Source organism: Alligator mississippiensis, chromosome 11 (assembly GCF_030867095.1).
Source record: "Alligator mississippiensis isolate rAllMis1 chromosome 11, rAllMis1, whole genome shotgun sequence".
In the NCBI taxonomy this organism is placed as follows: domain Eukaryota; kingdom Metazoa; phylum Chordata; order Crocodylia; family Alligatoridae; genus Alligator; species Alligator mississippiensis.
Genome location: NC_081834.1, coordinates 35,697,806 through 35,723,001, shown reverse-complemented (window position 1 = coordinate 35,723,001; position 25,196 = coordinate 35,697,806). Strand labels below are relative to the sequence as shown.

General features: G+C 43.2%; 1 protein-coding gene across 12 annotated transcripts in view; it reads right to left on the bottom strand.

Annotated features, from left to right (window-relative positions):
* The window catches only part of APBA2 (amyloid beta precursor protein binding family A member 2), a 259,348-nt gene that overhangs the window by 9,649 nt on the left and 224,503 nt on the right, over nt 1-25,196 (bottom strand). For all 12 annotated transcript variants that reach the window (XM_019477583.2, XM_019477581.2, XM_059714814.1 and 9 more), the window contains 4 exons: nt 20,726-20,911; nt 15,965-16,144; nt 13,021-13,233; nt 10,882-11,001 (listed from right to left, as the gene is read on the bottom strand). In XM_019477583.2, the coding sequence (XP_019333128.1) occupies nt 10,882-11,001; nt 13,021-13,233; nt 15,965-16,144; nt 20,726-20,911 (699 nt within the window). The remainder of the gene's footprint in view (nt 1-10,881; nt 11,002-13,020; nt 13,234-15,964; nt 16,145-20,725; nt 20,912-25,196) is intronic.

Sequence of the window (25,196 nt, the reverse complement as noted above, 5' to 3'; positions counted from 1 at the left end):
CTGACAATTTCTATATAAATCTCTCTCCCTGAATACAGTATCACTAACAATAAAATCCCCTCTCAATATAAGCAACATAAGGGAGATAAAAATGCCTCTCATTCCTTGCTTGTGAAAGGAACTTCCTCCAACCTACTGAAAGACATTTTCATCTGTACTGTGACCAGCAGTTAATCCCTGCTTTCCAACATCCAGGCTGTAATTAGAGTTTAGCATTCTGCTAATTAGAGCTTAGCGTTGTGCTGTTCATAGATCAGTTCAGCTGTGTCTTCCCAGTTAAAGGGCACGGCAGAGCTACGCACAGAATTGTAACTTTGCTTTCATTCCCACAGAACATATGATTTTTGCCGGTAGTTTACCTACTAATCACACAGATTGCAAAATCTTCCAGATGACATTACATAGATTTAGTCCAGCTCTCTTGCATAACATTTTTCATTTTATTCCCAGGATTAAAAATAAAAGTTTTCTGCCTACCATTAGGTATTTGTATGTAGTAATCAGACATGAAAAAGCCAGTATGCTCTGAAAGAACCTTGTAAATTCATTTTACTCAATAGAAAAAAAATGGTAAACAACATATCGGACTAAAGTATGAGCTTTCAAAAGCAAATGGAAATGTGATCTGCCAGCCTAGTGGCACAAAGGCAATAATAATAGCCTGCGTTTCTACTGCATCTTCTATCGGCTCTCAAAGCACTTTACTAACAAAACATGAGGGAATTAAGCTTTCATACTTGCCCATCCTCCACCAGGTAAAGGGATATCTTATCTCTACTTTAGAAGGTGATGCTGTACAGCAAGGATCATGCTTCACATGTAGTGGGTGTTACTGATTTTATAGCTGGGGAAAATGAGGCAGAGTAAGTCATTTGCAGAGGATCACACAAAAGATCACCAGCAGCATTTAGCTGGGAATTAGAGGGCAGATCTTCAGGTTCCAAGTTCTGTGCTTTAAGCAGCCCATGGTGCTGCTTCTGTATCTGTAAGCAAAGATAATGGAAGGCGACTAGGACCACAGCAGAAGAGAGACATTAAGGCCCAAATCCAACTCTCCCTTTAGGCCAGTCACATTTGGAGCCATTAATATAGATGTGAGGTCCTACTTCCCTTGTCCCTTCTTCTTGTGCAATGCTTCCTGCCTTTCTGAGCATGTTCAGAAGTGAATTCTTCAGAAGGACCAGGTAGGAGATCACTGTTATAACAGGGATCCACACCATGCTGAAGCAGTTCAGGAGGATGCAACCTCAGGAAAAATACACTGTGTGAGAATTTGTGGCTCTTTACTAGTAGACAGTATCAACATTAGGTCTGCATGTAATAAGGTTCCCATGTCACACAAATGTAGAACGGTATCAGCTGCCCATACCATCTAAATCCAGCACCAATAACCTGTGACAGAGAAAGAATGGCCTAATCGCTTTTTGTTTCATAGACTACTTAGAAACTTGTGCTTTGGCTCCACCTTCTGGCTTTCTAACCCATGCTGGGATTCAAAACCTCAAGCAGAGGACACGCTGAGATGGTTCAGCCAGGTAACAGAATATGGCCACATATTTCAGACAGTATAAAACTGAAAACTAAAACAATATTGGCATGTTCTCCCTAAAACAGTTAATCTGTGTTAAGTGACATTCTGCATAGCAGCTGGAGTATGTCCCTGGATCACGTATTGTGTACGCATGTTTGTGTGTTCAAGAAATAACTTGTTTTAGGCCCCACGTACAGGGGCTTGTTTGATGCAGCACAAATAGTAGTGGCACACATTTGTGCCGCTGCTTTGTGCCCCAGGGCATGCCCCTGCACACACACTCTAGCATGTGCCAATTTGTCCTGGGTGAGGTAGGGGAGGCTGGCCCCAGCAGCTTTACCTGGGGTTCTGGGGGCCTCCTGGAGCAGCAGCGGCACCAATCCAGCTGCATGGAGCCTGGCCAGCAGCCACAGTGTGGCACTGAACAGCCAGGCTCCATTTCTGGCAGCACATACTGCTGCTGCGTGCACCACACTGTGTTTTGTGCTGGTTTTTTTTTTTTATACCGGGACAACCTGGTATCACATTTTGGCACCGTGCTGCAAATTCACAGCACAGCACACAGTTACAAGTTTGCTGAGTGCAGTTTGTGGTGTCACAAACAGGTTTGCAGTGCTGCAAACTGCACATGCGTGCTCATCTGGACACGCCCTATAATAGCTTACCTGGAACAGCAACCTCTTGTCAGTGCTTAGTATCAAAACACAAAGAGCCAGAAGAGCTATTGAAATATGGATTATTGTCTCTGAGGGCTCTCATGTCTTCACCTGATAGCAAAAGGATCAGCACAATGGATACATAAACAAAAAGAATGGAGAAAGCCATAACACCATGCTGATCTGCTCTCTTGTTCTGCAGCTCTTTGTCCATTGTTGTGCGTTACAAAAAAATATTTTAAAAGCTATAAAAACATAAATATAAAAAGGCTATAAAAACATTGTCCATTGGCAATGGGAGTTACAAATAAAAATAGGAAAGCTATAAAAAAACATAACTATAAAAGGTACTCACTAGGAGGAGAAAGAACCAAATCAAATTTGGCCTGACAGGCTGCATCCACATGAGTATGGACATTTGTTTCCCCAGGGACAAGAAGGAATAGCACTGTTAGTTGTCCCTGGGGAATGCCTGTGCCATTCACCCTCTGGTGCACGGTAGGTTACCCCGGGTGGGGTAGGGGAGGCTGGGGCCATCACTGGGCTGGCCCCAGCAGCCTTACCTGGGGTCCTGGGGGCCTCCTGGGACTGCAGCAGTGGCAATCCTGCTGCTTGGAGCCTGGCCGGAAGCTGAGTGCGTCTCTGGCTGGCCAGGCTCCCATTTTGGGCAGTGCTCACTGTCCTTGTGTGCGCTGCCCCGCTTTTTTTTGTGTGGGTTTTTTTTTACCCTGGGATCTCCTGGGGTCACAGCATGGAGAACGTCACTGAATGTGTGGTATCTGGGACCATATACCACACAACCATGTTCATCTGGACATGGCCGTACTGTGAAGAACACAAGCAAAATGCCCTATGACCTCCAAAATTTAGATACAGATTAGTATGACTTTATTACACATCTCCTAAGACAATAAACAATTAGAGAAGGCACCAATTCTTGGCTTTTTAAGCTTCCATCAGAAGCTAAATATTTCTGCTTTTGGCCTACGGTGCCAAAAGTGCCACAGTGCCAGATTGGGAAAAAATAAGTTTGGGCAAGGCATACTAAGCCAGGATGTTCATCTTGCTATATTGGTTGAACATGATGACAGTCACAGAGATTATAAAATAAAGCATGATTGATCTTGATCTAATTCTCGTGAGCAAGAAACTATATCCTATTTTCTGGGTGGATAGAAAAAAGAAGCCGAACAAAGCTAAAGCCATAGAGGTTTAGCTTCTTCATCTGTAACAGATTTTCAGTGTGTTAGAAGACAAGCAGTAATATATCATAAAGAAAATCCTAACAGTTTAATAATCAGTCAGTTTTATTGTAGTTTGGTTACTGGGTAGCAAACAGACAGTAATGTATTATGTGCCAGTAATCACTTATTTAGCATTGATAAAATGATAAATTGATTTGATAGAAATTGATAAAATGTTCTGTCATAATCATTTATTTTGAACAAATTGATCAAATGTAATAAATAACCTGATTATCTACATATTTTTTACTGAAATAATTCTGCTCATCTGCTACTGTGTATAATTCCCACAGATTATATGTGGAAATAGTACAATTTAAACATAAATTTAAGGGTGTGTGGGGAATTCTCTAATGGATAAGCATATGATGGAAAAAAGTAAAATATTCATTGCTTGCTAAGTTTCACACATTTTTACTGCATTTTAAAAACAAAAAAAAAATGTTCATTCTATTTGTAAAGAGCTTTGAGGTCTAGTATGGAAAGTAATTAAGATATTAAGCACACTGAATGGATCCAGACCATGCCGGGACAAGAAATGTAAAACCTGCCAACACATCTCCACCACCCTCACAATAACTACACCCCACAACACAACCAACACCATTCCTGGATCTTATATCTGCACCTCCAGAAATGTTATACATCTCATCCAGTGCACTAAATGCCCTGCTGGAAAATATGTAGGAGAAAGCAAACAACAACTGCCCACCAGAATGAATGCACATCAAAAATCTATCAAAGACAAAAATACCCAATTACCTGTGGGTACACACTTCTCACAAGAAAACCACTCTCTCTTCAAACTCTCAGTTCTAATCCTCAAAGGGAATTTACAAAACACCTTTTGCAGATGAGTCTATGAGCTTCACTTCATCAACCTACTGGGTACAAAAAACCATGGACTAAATATAGACGTTGGATTTATGGCACATCATAACCTGCCTGTCATCTAATAACCCAGGTAACTTGTCTGCATTTTACCAGCTACATTCTTCCATCACCAGTTCAACATTCCTCCTTTCCCCCCTCCCTTCCTGTCTTACATCTATTGTCTTCCGCCCCTCTGATCCTCACTGCCAGGCATTTGCATTTTCACAGACCTTCATTTTGCATTTTGGCTTCTATTCTACCCAGGAGAGCTCACAATTCACCAGCAAACTCAATATGCCTGAAGAAGGGTGTTTGTGCCCAAAAGCTTGCAAAGAACAATTTTTCCAACTATTTAGTTGGTCTAATAAAAGATATCACATTTACCCAAAGAACCTTGGCTGCTTATGCCCTTAGACCGGAATGGCTACAACCAACAAACATCTTAAGATATTAATGGTCACATACAAGCTCATGTAATCCACAAACCAAAAAAATACCCTCTTGAGGGTGCAATTTTTTCATTTAAAAAAATCACCAACATTTTTAAACAAGGGCTCCCAAACTATTGAAAAAGCCAGCCATATCCTAAAAGGCTCTCACAGGCATGTCCACCTCTTCTTCACTCATGACTGTACAATAGACATAAGCAAAATTTTGCAGCTGCCTATTTTTCAGTCCCAATCAGACCTCTACACATCTGCCTGATGTGCTATAAGAGCAAAAACTAGCTCAAATAACCTTTTTATATGTTCCAGTAGTTTATAGACTATTCAGGAGTCTAATGGCTTTACATCCTGCACAAAGGAGATAGGATTGAATGAAAGCAAATGCAGCTAAGCTGTCATCTGATGTAGCATGTAAATAACCAGCAGATGCGTGCATAACCAGATAATGGCATAGAACCAGAAGGCATTTAATTATACCTGTTTTGGCAGATTATGCCTTTGCTGAGCTAATGCTGAACCAACAAGAAAATGTGCCTCAAAATGTTATTTTTTGAGCTCAGTCATATTCTATTACCACAAAATCTAGCAATTAGAAAAACATGCTCCTTAAAACACAGAGTCAAACAGAACAGAACTGCATCATTAGAGTTGTTTTAAAATACCAATTGAACTCCACAGTATCCATTGTACTTGGCCTACACATCTGTAGGGGTGTCATCACAACTGAAATGTGTTGTGGGGCTTTTTTATCTGCTGCTGCTGAGAGAGAACCCCCAAAAGACTTCTATGGTGAATTTGGTATATTTCCTTTTGCTTCAACTAAAAAAAACCTGATCATCCACTGACTGGCAAAATGTAAATGTCCACCAGGTGGGGTTAAAACACCATGAGTGGAAAAAGCTGTGAATCACAATAGTTCAGTTATTGTAAATAATAATCAGCCTGGAATCAAGTGGATGGGAAAAGAATGGGTAGAAAGAAATTGTCCGTTCCCTCCAGATCTATGCTTCAGGCCACATTATCTTTTCAGACTTGTCTCCATGGGGATCATGGAGAGGATGCATCTGCATCCATCTTTACCTATACCCACCCCTGCCCTCCCAGGGGAGGGACAGAAGTTACATGTAAATTGGTTTAAGTCATCAGAAACTGGTTTAAACCTGTAACGAAACAAAAGCTCAGTGCACAAAATGGCTGAAACTGGTTTAATATAAACCTGGTTGAATGTAGTATCAGGCTTAACTGATTTGGGTCGAACTAGTTTATGAAACTTCTGTCCCAGACCCCTTCCTGGTTCAAGTTAACTCACAGTCCCCCAGCATTTCAACATACTTTCCAGCCCTGGCTGGGCTAGGCGGTCTGCTCCAGCAGAGAAGGGTGGGGTGGGGTAGAGACAGGGACTGCCCCCCCAGGCAAACCCCAGCTGGAGTCTGGGGCCAGGGAGGGGTGTTAAATCCACCTTCCCCCAAGTACAGAGCTGCCCTGCTGTTAAACTTATCGAAACTTACTGCTGGCTGTGACTGTGGACTACAAATCCCAGAGGCACCTGATAGCAGGAAGAAGTGATTAGTAACCCTGCAGAGGCCTCCTGCTGTGATTCTGGACTGCAAATCCTAGAGACCTTGAGGGCATCAGGGAGAGGAAGCGAACACACAGCCCATGCTGGCTACATGACAGAGAGATGTGCTCTAGCACTGCCCCCCCCCGGCTTCTGGCCTAATCCACTGCAGGTATGTGGCTGCATTTGCTGAATCAAAAGTAACTGTGTGTCCAATTGGTTTTCAGTTTAATCTCTGCATTTTAGACTAACCTGCAAAGACCGAATCAATTCACCCTCGGGGGTTTTGACTGCCTGTACTTAGCCCCAAACACCAATTCCAGACTGCACTGAGGGGCCTCCAGAACTGTGAACCCCCAGCAAGGAAGCAGCAATGCAGGGGAGACCCATGCACCAGGTGTCCCTCTTCATGCACACCCAGGGGCTCATTTTTTATTTGGAAATTCTTTTTCACTTTAATCACCATGACAGCTGGACACTTGAGTTTCAAAAACTGTAGGCTGGAAAACCACTCCCTACCTTCACAGCCTTTTTCTTTCCAGAGGTCTCAGAGGTCTGATAATGGTATGGGTCAATTTCCCCTTTTTCATTTTATATAAGCGTCTCGCTCTGGGTTTTTGTTTTATTGTTGCGTTAAAATTATCCCATTCCCCTCCAAGCCCCAGAGTAGTATTTTTATCATGCACAATGCTTATGCTGATCACAATGCTTTCATTATTTTATACACTGGTTTAAGCACCTCACCTTGAAAAACTGAGTCATCACATTAATCCATTTTACACAAGATTTGGGCTATTTCAGCACTAAAAGTATTGCCACTTCAATGTATAGGGTACAGAAGGATGAGGGCAAGGTGATAATCAGACTATACAAATACAATCATAACAATTTGGTTTTCGTTTTTTTGACAGATGAAAGCCTAATATATGTCAAACAAGAGGTTTTTTGGTTGCTAAAAGATCATGTACACAGGGAAGCAAGTGTAAAATAAGTTGGGTGTGAATTTAAAACACACTCTCTGCTTCAGCAGTCTTATTCTGCACTAAAATTCTTTTTCTGTAGTTCAGCTTAATCCATTTCTAGTAACTTGCAGAAGATGTACTCAATGCAGATTAGCTACTCTACCAGAGTTATTCCAAGCATGTGTGGACAAGCCTTAACTTGCTTATTCATGCAGAATAGAACCTTTGTGACTGCCACAAATTTTTGTTAAAGTTTTCTTGCATTGTCCCTCTCTGCTGCTCAACCTGACCTGCAAGGAGGACAGCTTTACTCATACCAAAGGGCCAGCAGTCACTGATCCAAGGAAGAGGACCTTGCCCCCCTGCTACAGAGGAAAGTAACCCCTGGATAGAGGGACAAAACTGTCTAACCGGGAACTTCTGGGGTGCAGTCCCAGCAGAAGCACTTGTGCACCTCAGTAAAAATCCCCAACCTTGGCTCCAGCCAGTAACCAGTGCTTCTAGGGAAGGCAGAAAAACCCCTGACACCCACAGCAACAGGAGGAGGAAAAATTCCTTCCTGGCCCCACATGGTAACCAGTCAAGCCCAGAAGCATGGAAAAACAAGACACCCTCCCCTCTGCACTGCAAGCTGCAGCTACAAACACACTGTATGCATCACACCATGATTGGAGAGCCATAATTCCCTTTCCCATCCTCCTATTGTAGCAAAACCTCCAGTTTTTGGTTTTATCTAAAAATGCATTCCCTCCCCTTCCCCAACCATTTCTGACTTTTCTCTCCCTCTCTATTCGCTATAGATAAGTAAGCTAAGATGTAGGATAAGCTTTAACATTTTATTTTAGGTAGTAAGTTTTATTTTTCTCTCCCCTCTTTTCAAATAAGTGCCCTGCCATTTTGATATAGATATCCACTGTTTTATAACTGATAATTATTATGTTTATATTGATTTTTATTGCTCTATATTACTGTTTTACTGATACTATATGATTTAGGCCTACATACGTAAGTTAGCATAAGTCATGTCAAGTTTTCCATCTTGTGTCCCCTGATGTCGTAACCTATGACTAAGACCTACCCCTCCTATGGTAAATTGGTTCCTGGATGAATGGGGATGAATGAGGGTGCTTGAGAGACAATGGCAGTAGGTCTAAAAATAGCTCCCTCTGAATGACTGAACCATCAACACTAATACCTGGACCAACGACCCAGCCATTGGAACCACCCATCAGCATTCAAGAAACAAAAGATGAGGCAACCCACCATTGTGCCAAGGCTGCACATGCTCAGTAAGAACACCTGGAACCCTCTGGAACAGGACTGACATTGCCTGGACAGGCCCTCCCATAGGAGATCAGAGGTAGTCTGCCCCATAAAAGGGCAGTGAAGACTGACTTCTTGGGACTCCGTCTCCATCTGGACCAGCGCCATGCCATACCACCTATCGACCCAGAGGCCCTGCCGGTGACCCCCCTCTGGACAACACCTACTGGACAAAGACCCCTTTCCAGCCTGGATAGATAGCTATCATCCCCTACCCCCTCTTCAGCCAAGGACTTGGACTCTGCTTCTCTTCCCTACCTGGACTCCAACCCTTCCACTGAGTCTCTTTCTCCTGCTGCTATTGTGAGTGCTTGTGTGCGCGTGTGTGTGTGTGAACCAATAACTTCATGGGGCTGTATAGTGTGTTGTCTGTTTAATAAACCTGTTATTTGTACCCCTGAGTTGGGCTTGCTTTACTATAGTCTGGCCCTGCTCCAATCTCTGCTCCTCGCCCCTCTAATTTGTGTCTCATTTCTCCATCTCCTGCTTCTGGCTCACTGCCACCTCCAACACCTGTCCTGAGCTCCTCTCTGCCTGAAAGCCCCCTGTTTCTTTGCCACTGTCTTATCCCCACTGCCTTTTCCCCTGAGCTCCCAGGTTTCTGCCTCAGTTTCTTACCTGGCTGAATCCTCCTTGCCACCAAGCTTTATTTTTTCCCTTGCACCAGTGACCTCAAGTAACCCTGGGGCCACTTTATCTTAAGTTCCTCAGCCAGCTTCTCTCTAGTCCACCGGTTCTAATCCTGGTTCTGGCAACTTTCACTCCCTACACTTTAACTCTCTCACCTTAACCTTCCCCCGGTATCCCAAGCACACACATACATTCTGTACCATCCAAGTTAGGAACTTACCTGTGTGTATGTGTAGGTGGGTTGTATGTGTGTGAACTGCTGAGTGTGTGTGTGTATATATATATATGTCATTGTGTGCATGATATACGAATTAGTGATCTGTGTATGTGTACTGAGTGTGCGGGTATGGACAATTAATTTTTGTCTAACTTATGGGGTGTATAGTGTATGTGCTTGAACTGATGATCGGTATGCATGTGCCTAGGCTGGTTTGGATGTGTATGTGCCTGAGTTGGTAGTCTGTGTGTATGCACCTAATTAATTTGTGTGTTTGTATATGTGCAATTGTGTCATACCCTCCTGCCTAACAGCACAATATTGAGATCCTGAGAGTTGGCCTGACCCCACAGGGCAACACTATCACTTCTGTAAATTAATCCCAGAATTTTAATCTATAATCTTTCATAAGCAACCCTGTTGTGGACTTCTGCTTCAACCTCCTTAAAGAGAGAGGCCCTTTCTTTAAGGCAGTGCTTCAGTTCAATTGGGCACAACCTTAAAACTTGTCATCCATACTTCTACACATGAAGCATTTGCCATGTACTTTATATCTAAAATGGGAAATCTTTACAGACATTACAAGCTGTGAAGAGCCACGAATGGGGCTTACACTTGTGACTTCAGGGCAGACTGACTTCAGCACTGGCACTAACTGCCCTGCATCCATTACATGAGAGGCTCACTACTTCCATAACTACAACCTTGCTTCTCTCTTCTCATAGTTTGCTCTTTCTACTAGACCAGTGATTCTCAGTCAAGGTGCCACAGCACTCTGAGGTATGGCAAACTTCCCTCAGGAGTACTGTAATGCAGATGTTGTTGCTGTGGCAGCAGCCAAGTAAAACTATCCCATGGGCACGCCTGCATGTGGGTTAGTTCCACCAGAGCATTTCTGTTTCCAGAAGGACCATAAAAGGGGCTGGACTGGGAAGAGCTACACAGTTCAAGGCAGCCCCTGCCTACTTTAAGCTCATTGCAGCTCTAATTCAGAAGGATCGTGCACATATGCCACAGCCCTTCCCGCACTGGCTAAGCAGCAGGCACCTAGGGCAGTTTAACCTGGAAGCAGCAGAACTCGGTTGTGAAGCACTGAGGTAAGTTAAGGCAGTACCAACAGGGGTTCCCAACTGGGGGCTCACCCACATTTTAAAAAAGTAGTGGAGGGCTGCCCTGACCCTGAAAAGTTTGAGAACTACTGTGTTAGGCAGACAGATACCAAGGATATCCAATGTCCTAAACACCTAATGTTTACTCTGAATTTGACTACATGCTACAAGACAAGAGATATACATACATGCTTTTATTTCCCCAACAAATTTTGCACCCTGTTAACCAGGAAGCCCACCATATTCAAAGTGCACTACGAGCACACAAAACTAACTTTTTAATGCATTTCAAAGCCCAACTAAAGCCGTAAACACTAAAAGTACAGACTTACAATTCCATTCTGTACACTGAAGCCCAGCTGATATTTCAGGTCTGGTCGTTTTATGAGGACAGTAGTGACAGGAGGACAGCTGACAATGTTCAGCTTCACTTGTGTCTGGTTCTTAAGACCCTGGAAAAATATCCCAAAAGTTAACATTTCCAGAAATGGCTCTTAATTTGTGCTCTCCCAGTTGGAAGTGGATGGACCAGCTAAATCCTGGTCCCTGGAAGAACATTTATTGTTTTGATTATGAGTGAGACCTGGAACTCTTTCCAAGCTACTAGTACAGATAAGTCATTCCAAAACCTTAACAATAACAATTGGATCTTCAATCCAAGGACTTTACAGCCCTTCATAAAAGTTAAAGGATAAAGTTTCACTAGTCCTGGAAGAGTATATTTTTTTCTCAACTTTAGAGAAGGCATTAGTGTCAGGCCTCTCCTGCTTTCAAGAAATTATCTGAACATTTCCCAGGATTATTAACAACTGTTCAACTCCAACACTGTTTGCAATGGGATTCTTTGAGGGAAAGGGGAAAGGGAAGAATGGGGGAGGCTGTGCTGAGAACAAACTAACATGTTTTAAGAACCACGTTCAATACACTTTGGCTGGTCCTAACCCTGGTGAATCCATGCTAGTAACTGTGAGAAACGATAATATATATGGCTCTGTAACAAGTGGGTGTCCCGGGGTTGGTCCCAAACATAGGCCAGCCCACTTGTCTTCGGACTAACCACCTGCCTACCTCACCTGTCACGTTTTGATGTTAATGATTACTGGATGTTAATCAGGTGGGAAGCTACCCATTACCTGCCCTGGTGACAAGGGCCTATATACAACTGTGACCTTCCGTTATCATGTCCCACGCCTCACAGATGCTCCATGGCCTAACACCTGACCTTACCACGATTCAATATACACACTGGGCTCCAAGCCCTTCACTGGGCTCCAAGTCCCATTCTCAGGCTCTGAGCCCTGCCTCCGGGCTCCGAGCCCCTCACACTGGGACTAGGGCTCCAAGCCCCATTCCACTACATACACTAATTCATTACCCTAATCCCTTCATCTGGGAGCTCCCCTTTTAGCTCCCCAAGGCTCAGGACCCCACCCCCCTGGAACCTTATTCCCAGATCCTTAATGCAACCTCAGGCTGCACTGAGAGCCTGGGCACGGCCACAGGTTCCTCCACCTGGCTTGGGCCCTGCCTCGTGCTTGCAGTGAGCCTGGGCTCCCCTTGTCTAAATCTTAGCCACCAGGGATGTGGGGGCTGGGGTTAGAAGGTGCCCCATACTTACCTTTCACCGTGGCAGTAAATGGCCTGGCACTTCTGTGGGACTGTCCCACCACAGACAGTCACACCAGGCCACCCGTACCTAGCAGGGTGCAGTGTCCAGTCATGCCCAGGACCATGGGGTCTCCTCCTTCCCCATAGCTCCAGCCCTTACCTCCAAGTTGTACTGAGCAGTAGCTCAGCCAGTGGTGCCTCTCTGGCTCCTGGCAGCAGACTGCTGCCCCTGTCATTCAGGGCCCGGCCCTTATATACAACAGCTAGGCCCTGTTCCCCAATCAGGCAGCCCCACCTAACTGGGGCTGCGAGCAGCTGCAGACTGCCTTGCTGTTGCTGCTCATGCCCCTGCAAGTACCAGCACCTTGTGCTCTGTTACAGGCTCCCAGACTTTCTCTGTGGAATCTTCATGGGGCTAACGGGAAGACACTGTGCCCCCACTTGACCAACCCTGAAGCCTGGCAACTCCTCTTTATAAGTCATCCCATGTCCACCCCTTCCAACTGCATGGACTCCAGCAGACAGATTTCCATGTAGCTTGGAGCAGCTGGGAAAGGCTGGTGATATAGAAGTAGCCAAGCTCCATTCCCACAAGAAACTGTGACCATGTACAGTACTATGGGGCATGATTTGACTCTATGGATTTTGTAAATGACTCTTGCAGATAGGCTCCTTTCCTTAGCCTTCACAGGTCAATATTAAAATCTGTTCTAGAAAAGATATGAAACATCTAACTCAACCTCATATAGGTAAAATACAAATTACTTACAAATGCCAGAAATTTGCAGGGGTACTTTACAAACAGGCAATGTCATGTCTGCAGGGATTTAATCTAAGGCATGAAAATGTTAAGGGTTGGATACCTTTATGATTCCCTGGCACGTTGCAAGAGGAAGACCAACTAAACTGGTCCCATTAATGGACATAATCTGGTCTCCAATGCTTAGTTTGCCTGAACGAGCTGCAGGACCGCCATTCATCATGTTAGCCAGGATAACTGTGGGCAGAATGGATCCCCATCCAGATTCCACAATGACCACCCCAAGAATTTCTCCCTTCTGCTTTTCTAGCTGGAGCTGCAATGAAAAGTCATACAAATTGTTTTGTTATAATTACATTTCATCTGAATTTTCAACACTAATGTTTCAGTTGTTAAACAATTAAGAATCACTACTTGCAAAGAAAAAAAATCATTTTCTTATGAACAATGACTTTTACTTCAAAAGGCACAGTTGATTTAATTTTTTTAAGGAAAAATGTGTAATTATGTATATGATATATCTAAACAGAAATGATAAGTTCGATTTAAGAGTCTCATTTAAAGAAATACTGGATAACAACATTTTCTCTCCAAGTGAATAATGCAGCAATTGAACCACGTGTAATATGTAAGTTGCTATACTGCAGCAGTCAGCCTTGTAAATAAAGAAGAGATGGGATAGAGCAGGGATCAGCAACCCATGGCATGTGTGCCATTGCATGGCATGCAAAGGCATTTTGCTTGGCACTTGCACTTTGGGGCAGACAGTAGGGCAGCTGTGAGGGCCCTGACCCTTGCTGTGGCAATGTAGCCTCAGCCCCTTCCCTATCATACACCTCAAGGTGCACGTACACCTACTTCCGACAACAAGCTGGGCCAGGGCTCCGCAGACCCCGATACAGCTTCTTGCAGCCTCCCTACCACCTGCTGCGAGTAGCCCAGGCTCTGTAGCAGGTGGCAGGACCCAGAGCCTAGGCCGGCTGTGGCAAGCAGCTGGGAGGCTGCAAGTGGCTGTACCAAGGTCTGCAGAGCCCTGGCTCGGCTCATTGCTGGGAGCAGGTGCACATGTGCACATGTGCCTTGGAGTGGATGGCGGGGAAAGAGCTGTGGCTGCACAGCCTCAACAAGGATTGGGACCCTCATGGCTTCCCCACTGTCCACTCCTAGCATTCCAACACCTTACAAGTCAAGGTTGCAGGCATTTTTGGTAATCTGCCCAAAAACGTTGCTGACCCATGGGATAGAGAATTTCTATTCTGTAGAATCCAAGAAGGCAAGCAGACTTCCATAAAGGTTATTCCTCAAAGTATTAAAATGCAACCAATGTATAACAGCTGCAACATGAACACATAGCCCATCCTTATTCTTCTTGTTAGTTTACATGATTCTGTAAATGCTACTACTCCCATTTTAAAAAGGGTAAATTGTAGCAGAAGAGTTATGAGCACACAAAATGAGACCATATTAGAGTCAATAAGGAGTTTTGCTTTTTCTACTTATTAGAAGATGGACCTAAATCCCACCAATGGTGGAGCCAATGACAATTTTGCTGCTACTGCGGGAAAGGGATTTGGCCGCAATAGCTGAAGTACTATTAGGTTCTTCTGAAGTAAAGGCAAAATAGGAAATGCAATCCATTATCATAAAAGCAAGTAAACATAACAAGGTGAGTTTGGTGGGCTGGCACTGAGTCAGAGGAAGTTTACTTATCTTCAGCAGTATCACCAACAATAACATTCTGTTAATCAGATTTCAGATGGCAATTTTACTGCTGGTCTATTGGAGAAGGGGATATCCTGCTCAATGGCTCAGCTAAATCAGATTGATGGTCTTCACCAGTCTTAACCAATAAAATTTACCAGCCAAGACAGAAGAGATGCTTCTTAAAAAGGTGCAAATTTTATTTTACAGTGACCTTTCAATGCAAATCCTCACTGCAGCTATCCATACAGGAGCTTAACATTTACTAGTAAACTAGAGTTTGCTGAGTTTAAATTAATGGAATTTGGAATAAATCTGATATCATTGAAGCAGAAATTGAAACAGTATCTATCCTGGTTATGATCATCTCACTGCAGAGCCAGAACCCTCATGGTACCATTCTGTCACGGTCTCGCTAAACAAAGTGACATTAAGGGCCAGCCTGTGACAATTAGCCACTGGGCTGGAACGAGAGAGTAGGAAACTGAAACCTCAGGGAGAGCTTTAGTGTCTCTTCAGAAAGTCCAAATTTTTCCTGCAGTTGCTCAGGCTGTGCTATCCTCTTCCCATTACCCCACCTGCTCCTTGGGGTGGAACATACTCTGGATATGTACGAAAGGAACAGTTCCTGTTTTCCCCGCATACAAGGACCTCACTCTAGTGTGGGAGGACAGAAATGGAGGAAGGTTCTTCATACCTCGTGCTGCTCTGGACACCCCCCAAGAGCCAAGAACAAACTGGCTGTGTTTGGATCCTGTCCCATAATTCTAGTCTGCACCTCTTGATTAAAAAGTAATATCAGAGTGTCAGATAAACACTCTTGCACTCCAACCTTTGCTGGCAACACTTACGTTTTGGAACAAAACTGTCTTGTATGCATGCCTTGAAAACTAAACTAATGTTTTTATGGAGAACTAGAATGGGCATTAAAAGCACGCTGCTTCAATACAGCAAAGTACATGTGGTGCATCTTCTAAGATGAAAAATGTCAGCTCATTTCCTAGAGATATATAGCATCAACCAGCAATGTAAAATATATTAACACCTGATGGCTGTTTCTCTTCTTACATCAGTACCCCTTTGACATCCTGAGCCTGGTGCAAAGTCATCTAAGCTGTAAATATCAATGGAAGCAGATTGCCCCAAAATAAAAGAAGAACAATTTTAAAATCTCAAAAAATCATTTTGCTGATTTTATTAGCAAAATGCCAATAATAAAATTTGATGTCCATTACAAATGTACTGTTAAAATGCGACATTGTATCTCCACATGTTCTATACTTACAAAAAGAAAAAAAAAAGGAAAACTAGATCAATGTGGAATGAAAATCATAGACTGGTTTTACCTCTTTGCAGTTCTCTGAATTGGAGAAGTGTATAAGATCATCATTATACATTTCTTGGGTATTGATGATGTCACTATATTCTTTCTGGCTGAGATCCTCTGGGTTAATTCCATTGGCTCTCAGGAACTCCTGGTAGGCCACACTGAAAGCCTGACCAATTGACTGAGCTATCAGTTGTGCCTGTGTGATACAGTAAGATACAATTCAAGCGTCTGAGTAACACTCAGAGAAGTAATGCTACCCAAAGAAATAACAGAGCTAGCCTTCTTTTGGATGCACTAACAGTAATAGACAAATACCAAATCCATTATAATGTCTATTACATGGAAATGCATCCTTTATCATTGAAAACAAATGACAAACTCAATTTGATGGAATATTGTAGCTGCAATGGTCTAAGAAATATGTGAGGCAAGGATTTTTGTGGGTGATATCTTTTACTGCATCAACTGCATGGTTGGGAGAGGCTTAGACAAGCTTTTGAATGCCGGGCACTCTTCTTTTGAAGAATAATCTGAAAAAGCAGCATGTCCTAAGCCTATCCCAACCATGCAGTCAATCCAAGAAAAGATATCCCCCACAAAATCCTTGAAACTCAGTTGGATAAATTCTTGATGTCCTTTCATGAAGAAACTGCTACTAACTGCATGCTGCTTTTACAAAGGTTTCTATAAGCTCAGTGGTGCCCAACCTTCCCCCTGCCTCATGTGGGCTGGATGGACAGTGCTCAGTTCATCCATGGGTTGGATCCAGTGTATGAGTTGGTGAGACTGTGCTCGATCCAGCTGTGTGCAGGGGTCAGAGAGCAGCCTAGCCCCGACTGGGTCCCATGGGGGAAGGGGGTGTGGTCCAACCCCAAGCCAGCCATGTGGGGGCAGGGAGGGAAAGGGTGTGTGGCCCCAGTCTGGCAGCATGGGGAAAGGCAGCATGGCCCAGACCCAATGAGGGGAGGAGGCATGGCCTGACCATTCAAGGGAGGGAAGGGGTTAGTACCCTGGCAAGGAAGTTTGGTGCCTGGGGCAAGCCCGCAGCAGCAGCAGCCCACCTTCACCCTGTGCACAGATCTGGGGGGCACACCCTCCCAGTGCATGCAGCAGCAGGAGCTGCCCTCGCTCCTGTGCCCACACCTCCCGAAACAAGCCACTCATGGCTTCGTCCCGTGCCTTGCCCTGGCTGGCACCCCTTTGTTTTGGCACCCTGAGCAGCTTGGTAACAGGGGAGGACAGCAGTAATTACTTGCCCCTGCTCCCCCACCATCAAATTTCCCAACTTGTGGGGAGTGCCATGGGCCAGGTGCAATAGTTCTGCAGGCTACATATAGCTATGTGCCAGAGGTTGAGCACCCCTGCTATAGATGAAAGGTTTTCAGGCTTTATCATAGCATGGTAAGCACATTAACACAACTATTGTTGCACCTTCTGGACACTGTATGCTCTGATCACAGTGCACAGTCCCCTGTGCCATAGAATGGAGCAGTCTGGACTTGTATGTGTGAGCATAGTACATTCTCTTTCTTTGTGATTATTATTCAGGACTCACATGGTGAAGGCAGATGCACAGTCAGCTTTACTGCTCTGTCACTGGTATATTCACTACAGTTATATCACTGCATGTGCTGCCTCTGGAGTCCACTTCCTTTTATTTTACTGATGTTATACTGCCTCATAGCTCCATCAAACCCTTACTTAACCCAGAACAGGGCTGTTCAAACAGTGTTAAATCGGGGCTTAATTGTGGCTCCCAGGCTCCTGCCTCCCCACTGCCACCCCTGCATTTCTCTGGCTGCAGAAGCAGTCAGGGGCATGGGTGACTGGTGCCACCTTAGTCAGGGGGGCATGTGCCCCCCACCCCCAGTGACCAGTCAGGGACTGGAGGGGAGGACATGGTCAATTGCACCGACTGGGGGGGTTCCCCCCCGCAGCCAATTGCACCGACCAGGGGGGACCCCGATTGTGCTCACTGAGGGGGAGGGGTAAAATTTACCAAAAGCAGCCGCAGCACTCCCAGAAGTGGCCGTGGCCTACATCCAGCACTCTCACTCCCCAGCCAGTGCTCATGGGGGGGGGGGGGGGGAGCATCAGCACTCCTGCCTGCCCCCCTACCTGTCACCTGAGAGGGGAGCATGGCCTGACAAGTGGTGCACCGGCACTCTCAGGGGGTGCACATGCACCCCCATGTACCCCCTATGCATCGCCACTGGTCAGGGGCTCTGGATGCCCTCTCCCTCGATTCCCCTTCCCCGCACCAGAGAGAAGTAGGTGCAGCATAATAGCCTGCAGTGCTGAGGGAGCCTGCAGCCTGGGGCACCTAAGTGGCAGGATGCAGTGAGGAAGCCCATGAGGGGGACCTAGGTGAGGTGGGGTGGGGCACTCAGGCACTTGGTACAGCAGAGGAGAGGAAGTCCCATGCACACTGTGCAGTCAGAGAGGATGGGGAACTGGGGTGCACAGTGCAACAGGGGGACATTCAGTGCAGCAGGGAGGACATGCATTGTGTGGGCCCTGGGGCACGCAGCTCTCAGCTGCTAAGAAGCTCGACAGCCGTGACCCAGACCAGTACTCACCCTACGTGCCAGCATGAGCAATTTTTAAAAATGTGACTGTGCCTCACTGAACTACATAGTTTTGTGACAGCATGTCCCTTTTAAAAGCAGAGTGTGAACCAGTCAAACACTACTAGACATGCCCTTCCCACATTTAGCACAACTCTGCTGAACTTTAGCTGGTTCTGGTCAATGTTTCTGGTACTTCTGTGTAGAATCTTTTTGACTATAAGCAGTCCTGCACAATACGAAACAATTGCCCATTACTGTTTACTGTAAGAGAGCTTAATTAAAAAGCACAAATGAATTTCTGGAAACTAAGGTCAGACACATTAGAAATGAACAGACAGCTAGACAGATGATAACAACAATATTAAGCATTTCAAATATCCAGAGTATGTGCAAATATGAACTAAGTAATTAAGATAAACTTATGGAGTTCTGTAGACAACTTTACTTTGGTTTCCACTAGATGTCACTACAGCACAGAGAGACAGAAGTAAAACGAGCAGGAAGAATCTATGTGCAGAGTTAGTTTTCTTATCTGAAGTTTTTATTTCTCCTGGTATGAATCCACTGCAATCACAGGAGAATGCTAGATTAAATTTGATACATCAGTGTGACTTATGGGAACCCAATTTCACCAACAGGATATTAACAACTCCTGCCGACTTAAATAGGAGCTGCAGGTATCCTACAGTGTAGGGTTCTTCAAAAACAGCAGTGATCAGCTATGGCCCACATACAATGTGTGATTATTTAATCCAATAATATAAGATTTGAAGGTCTGCAGAATTCTGAAACGGCTACCTGCTATCAAATGACTGACAACCCAGGTTCAGTCGGGCATGTGCAGACTACTACTACATATGGCAGAATAAAAGTTAATCTAACATTTCTAGCCCTTTACTTTACTTTCAAAATCCATTAATCCTCTACTGTGAGTGAAAATAAAGGTATGAACTCTGATGTGGTCCCTACCTTTCCTTTTTTAAGGAAGTAAAGCAGGCTTATCAAGATACAATATCCTGAATAAACTGGCCAAAGAGGGCTGTACAGTTGAAAAGATACCACATTTTGTAAACACATTCCAGCCCCGAGTAGAGAGTGATATAATGAGAGAAATCACAACCACTTTGGGGTACCACCTTTGCAGAGCACCCAAATCACTTTCTATGACACATAACCTTTTATTAAAAAGTATTGCTGAATTCTGGTTTCATGTAAACAGCTACAGTAAGTGGTTTTATTGACCACATGATATTTAAGGAAAGTAAAATTTGTAATCATTAAGAGTGCTTTGCACATACTTAAAACTAATAGATCCAACCCAGTCGGATCTACTAGAGAAACAGTAGACTGCAAAAAATAGTTTTGGGGCCCCCTGCCCCAAAGAAGCCAGCGATAGTGGCGGGGGGGAGGAGGAGGCGGCGAGCAGCCAAAGAAGCCAGTGGCAACAGTAGCAGTGTTGGCCCGGGGGGGGGGGGGGGGGAATGATGATGATGGTGGTAAGCAGACAGATGTGAAGCTGGTGGCAGCAGCAGCTGGGGGGAGGGGGGGAGGGAGGGAGGGAGGGGTGAACACAAGGGGCCCCTTAGCTGTGGGGCCCCCTGTGGCCACTGGTTTCGCGGGCTAGGACAGGCCGGCCCTGAGGTCAAGGCCTCTTTCTGCCTATCCATATAGACCTTTTGACCTAACTGTTTTGTGGACCTGTCAGCAATTTATCATCATTTAAAGCAGCTCCAAGTTTAGAGAAGGCCAAGAACAGTCTCTGGCCAGCCCCAAGACTATGGAGTATAAATGCAGCATAATAAGCTTAATAAGACTTAATAAAGCAAAGGTTAATAAAGCAAAATTATCACATTTTTACCCAGCAAATGCAAATGCCTACTTTGGCCATCCATGGCAAAACATACCATTAAAAAATCTGTATTATTAAGCACTGACATATTTGCACTGCCTGAAAGAGGATTTCCATAACAGAGTCTGACAAGAAAAAGAAATGATTTGCGGGTTGAAAGATTTGTAGGTAGAGGAGAAAACAAGGTAAAACCCTTGGGGACAGAAAAGCAATAACAAATTGTAAATTATCTAGTCAATATTTCAAAGGATTCTCTCATAAGAAAGTAATTCCTGATAATGATAACGCATTCATGTGAAAGACTGAGGTTTCTGAAGTTCCCTGACATACTCTTTTTAAGAAATAACAATTTACTTACATCCTCTGATTCAAAGACATGGCATATCATTTTGTACTGTTTCTTTCCTTCCTGGGCACCAGGTGTTGTCTCAATACAGTCTTGAGAAGCTGACCTTGGCATCCGGCGTCTTGCCATTAAAACAACAATGTTACCAATATCAGCAATGTATGAGATTGTGCGTAGTGCATGATCCATCATTGTTTCCTACATAAAGCAAAGGATAAACAAAAGTATTCTCTGTGCATACTATTTCTCCATAAATTTTGCATTTCCTTTCACTCTTATGACCTATTTCTTTAGCATCACAACAGTCAACTGAACTGGCATCCCCTGGTACATGTTATATGGAACCACGTCCTATATTCCTAAATCAGTTAAACACAATCAAAACTCTCAACTTTTGTTATGGAAAAAATCCATAAAAATTTTAAAATCATGCCTGAGCAAGACTGCAGGTGTTTGGCTCTGGGGTGCTACTCCAGTTAAGCATGTCAGACACCGGATAAAAGGAGAAGATGTTCCAATATTTTAGAAATAATTTCATGGTGTTAAAAATAACACATGAGCTTTGCAAATGATTACTCTCCAAAGTTCAATAGATTCATTTCACAGTGACAGAAGGAGTTTATGACAAGGTCATGAAAAAGTCTTACTGTTAGGAGGACAAGCTAAAGATCATTCAACAAATTGTAACATAAAACTTTTCCCAAAAGAATATAGAAATATTTTTCTTCCTTCAAATAAGATATTGTTAATGTGATGTTTTCACCCTCAAGGGAAGCTGTATTGGTGAAAAAATTATACTGATTTCAACAGGGTTTATGTCAGGGTGAAAGGACTCAGTGCACATCAGCTGATGCAGTGTAACTGTTGTCTGGTCTATTCTATCCCACAAGAAGCAGAACCTAAATCAGGGCAATTTACCCCTGAATGAAACAACTGCTAAATTACTGTGGTTTAGTTTATAATTACTGTAGGACAGAGAGGACTCTAAAAATAAAGTTACAGCAGACATATTATAAGTACCTCCCTCCCTCACCAAACACACACATTTTAATTCAATATAATTGTTCCATCTGCTAAGGCTTCTCTCTCTTACTGGCTTCCTCACCATTTAAATCATACCACTTTGGCTGCACATAAGGCAGTCTAGTCTAAAATCTGGGCACCAAAACACACTCATATATTTACCTAATTAAATACCCAAATAATCCCAGGGAAATCAATGGCACTGCTCACATCCTTAAAGGGAAGAACATGTTTTAGTACTTCGCTGAGTTGAGGTTTAAATGTAAGGGAGTCTATATACACAACGCTTCTGAAGTTGGCCCATCGTGGGGGCAGGCAACTGTTGGCAAACGTTAGTTTTTGTTCAGAGTATCTGGGCAGGACTCTTGAAGTTCCACCATCTGCAAGGTGAATGCGACAGGCAGGTATACAATATGTCACACAGCAGGGCAACAGGAAAGCCATGGAGAAATTCTCTTGGTTAAAGCAGGTCAGCCCAAGCTTCTGCACAGGGCCAACCCACTAAGGCTAATCCAGCCATGTGGGACTTGGAAATCTGGCAGCAGGGGCATGGTGGCAATGTTATTTGACACCATTTCCCCACCGCCAAATTTCCAGAACCTGGGGAGACCCGCAGGCCAGGTTACATGGCTCCATTGCCTGCGGGTTGAACACCCTTGCTCCAGGGTATTCCAAGATAATGAGAATGCGCCAGATAAAAATCTTCATCAGCCCACAGTCCAGTTCAGCTCACCACCTGGCATCTGAGTTATACTGGGGGAGCTATTGTAACTATATTTTAACTTGGAGTAATTTTTGCCCTTTGATTTTGTTTTTCAGTGGAAACTTGCCCAAAGTATGACCTAAGAAAGATTATACTTATGAACCAGCTGAATTTTACTAAATACAAAAAAAAAACAATTTTAAATTAGAAGCAATCTTGAAGTGCATCTCAGACCTTCCTGTGCCTAACTGAAATCTTTTCATGTTGCATATTCTTGACAGGTTATTTTTGCCTTTTGAACCCCATTCCATTTTCAACATTATGAGTAAAATCTCAGCCTATCACTGTTAGATATTTTCTCTTAGGCATGCATCATTCACTGTATAATGTCTTTGAGTATTAAGTTACCACTGGACAAATGTGAAGTAAGTGAATATTTGCTGTCAGGAAATAATTTTTTATTACTGAATTTGTTTTAATCCATATTATTGTCATCAATTTGTGTTGGGGTTTTTTTGTATTCATCTTAATCTTTGTTTTACTGATCTCAGTTTCATGCTTCTAACAAAAAACAGTGATTTTCCACAAGGAGGAGTCTTCAAGGACATTTTTAATATTGATTCCTGTACAATTCTGTCCTGTATTTAAATCTGTACTAAGTTTTATCATTGGTAAGCTCAGTACTGACTGTGAATAAACTAGCATGGGTCGCTAGCTAGCTACTATTTAAGAGGTCAAATTTGCAAAGTAGTTTGCATATAAATAATATTATTACAGTTTATGATAATGTATGGTTACCAATGACATTGCTAGAGAAATGTTCTGGAAGGACTTTAAAACATTTAAAATGTTTGAATACTGCAAAGCTGTGCAGTTTTTTTCTACTGCTGTTCTAGCTAATTACTTGTCAATTTATACAGATTTTATACAACCCTCTTCCAAAGTGATCTAAATTTACCTTTAATTTTCTGCAAAAAAATTATGCAATTCTCCTAAACCCGCTGTTATGGTCTGTTGCTATGGAAGATATTCCATTGTGCCTGAAACCTTTTATGTTAAAAATGAGAGGTTTAGGAATGCTCAGACAATCAAGTAATCTGACTGACTGAATGTCCCTAAAGTATTTTGAAAATTACCATTTTTGAAGAACTGCTTCAGTTTGAAAAAGGAGATCTAGTTAGTATTCGGGGATCCAAGAATGGGAAAATGTAGGTTAAGCATCAGGAAAAAGTACTTAGATTTCAATGTCAGAAGTCTAACTAATAGAGGAAGTCAAAACACCATAATTACAGGATATGTAAAACTAGCCTGTATAAGCATGCCTCTGAGGCCATATATAGATGGCCCATTTTTACAGTGAAAAAAAGTTTGTCCTGTGATCCCACAGACATATAAGACGACTGTTCTTCCTCATCTCACTGAAGTACACAGGATAAAATGTGCTATTGCTTTTTTCTGGGACATCATACTGTACGTCTGTAAGGTTATTGCGGGTCATTCCTTAACAAGCTGGCTAGGATGTGTGCTCTCAGCAGCCACCTAGAGGAATAGCAAAGCAACTTAGAAGGGCTATGTGCATAAATGACTGTGCCACCCCTGTTTTGATCTGGGTCAAAATCCAGGATAATCAGGACCATGTCAATATCTATTTATGGCCTCATAAATGTTTTAAGTTCAGCACCCAGAATTACTAACCACTTCTAAAAAGGTTTGATAAATTCAGGACATATATTCCTATCTTTGTTTTTCCGTAGGTCCTTTATAAATTTTGCCATACTTAAATGTAAAGTATCCATCTTCTTATAAATAGAAGTATTATCTGTAAATTCTGCCTTGCTGGTTTCATTAGTTTATTTTATGCATTGCTCAAGTTGGTAGGATAACTGTGTAGCTGGTCAAAAACAGTGGGGGATGCTATTTTTCTCCTAGGCATAAGCGCTTTGGACTGAACAGCTAAAACATTAATCGAATCTTCTGCCTGAGTAGGAATACAAACATCCTTGTTCTTCAATCAATTCATTTTTTATTTTCTCTGTGTATTTAGTTTGAAACCAATATATTATTTTATTATTTCCTTCTTAACATTTAGGTACTTTGTCTAGGAGAGAAATGGCCTCTGCCACTTGTTCCATAACCATTATTCTCACCTATGCAGTTGTGGGGAACAGGAAGAAACCTGTGACAGTGGCCATGTGACAGCACAGCGAGTAACTGTTGGAGACCAGTAATCACTAAGTAGCGTGATGTGAAATTTCACCCATTCCAACTACAATACATGGTAATGGGCTAATGAAAACAAAACTGTGAAGCTGGGTAGACTGTTTTGAACAGAAGCTGCCAAAAAACTTTTTCCACCCTGATGCAGCATAGCACCTTGTGCACAGCCACAACATATACCCAGGGAAAAGTGCTGACTGACCAGAACATGCAGTACAACAACTAGGGATGGCTCATATGATTAAGCTTTTCTTTTTGCCTTTGCCATAAGCACTTTGGTGTTCTTCTTTTGGCGTTGTGCAGCTGGATAACCTGTCTTCTGACAAGCTGACAATCTATGCAACTCTGTCTGCTCTAAAGAACTATTCTCATACATACACATACTCATTAATGTATGTGTTATTAAAAGGGGAGGGGGAGCTGTTGTTTGGGAATGTACATTAGCTGTTAGGATGCAACTCTTAGGTATGCATGAGCCTATAGTGATACAGGTTAACTAAATCACCCTGACTTTGGTTTTTGAATGAAACAGGGTTTAAA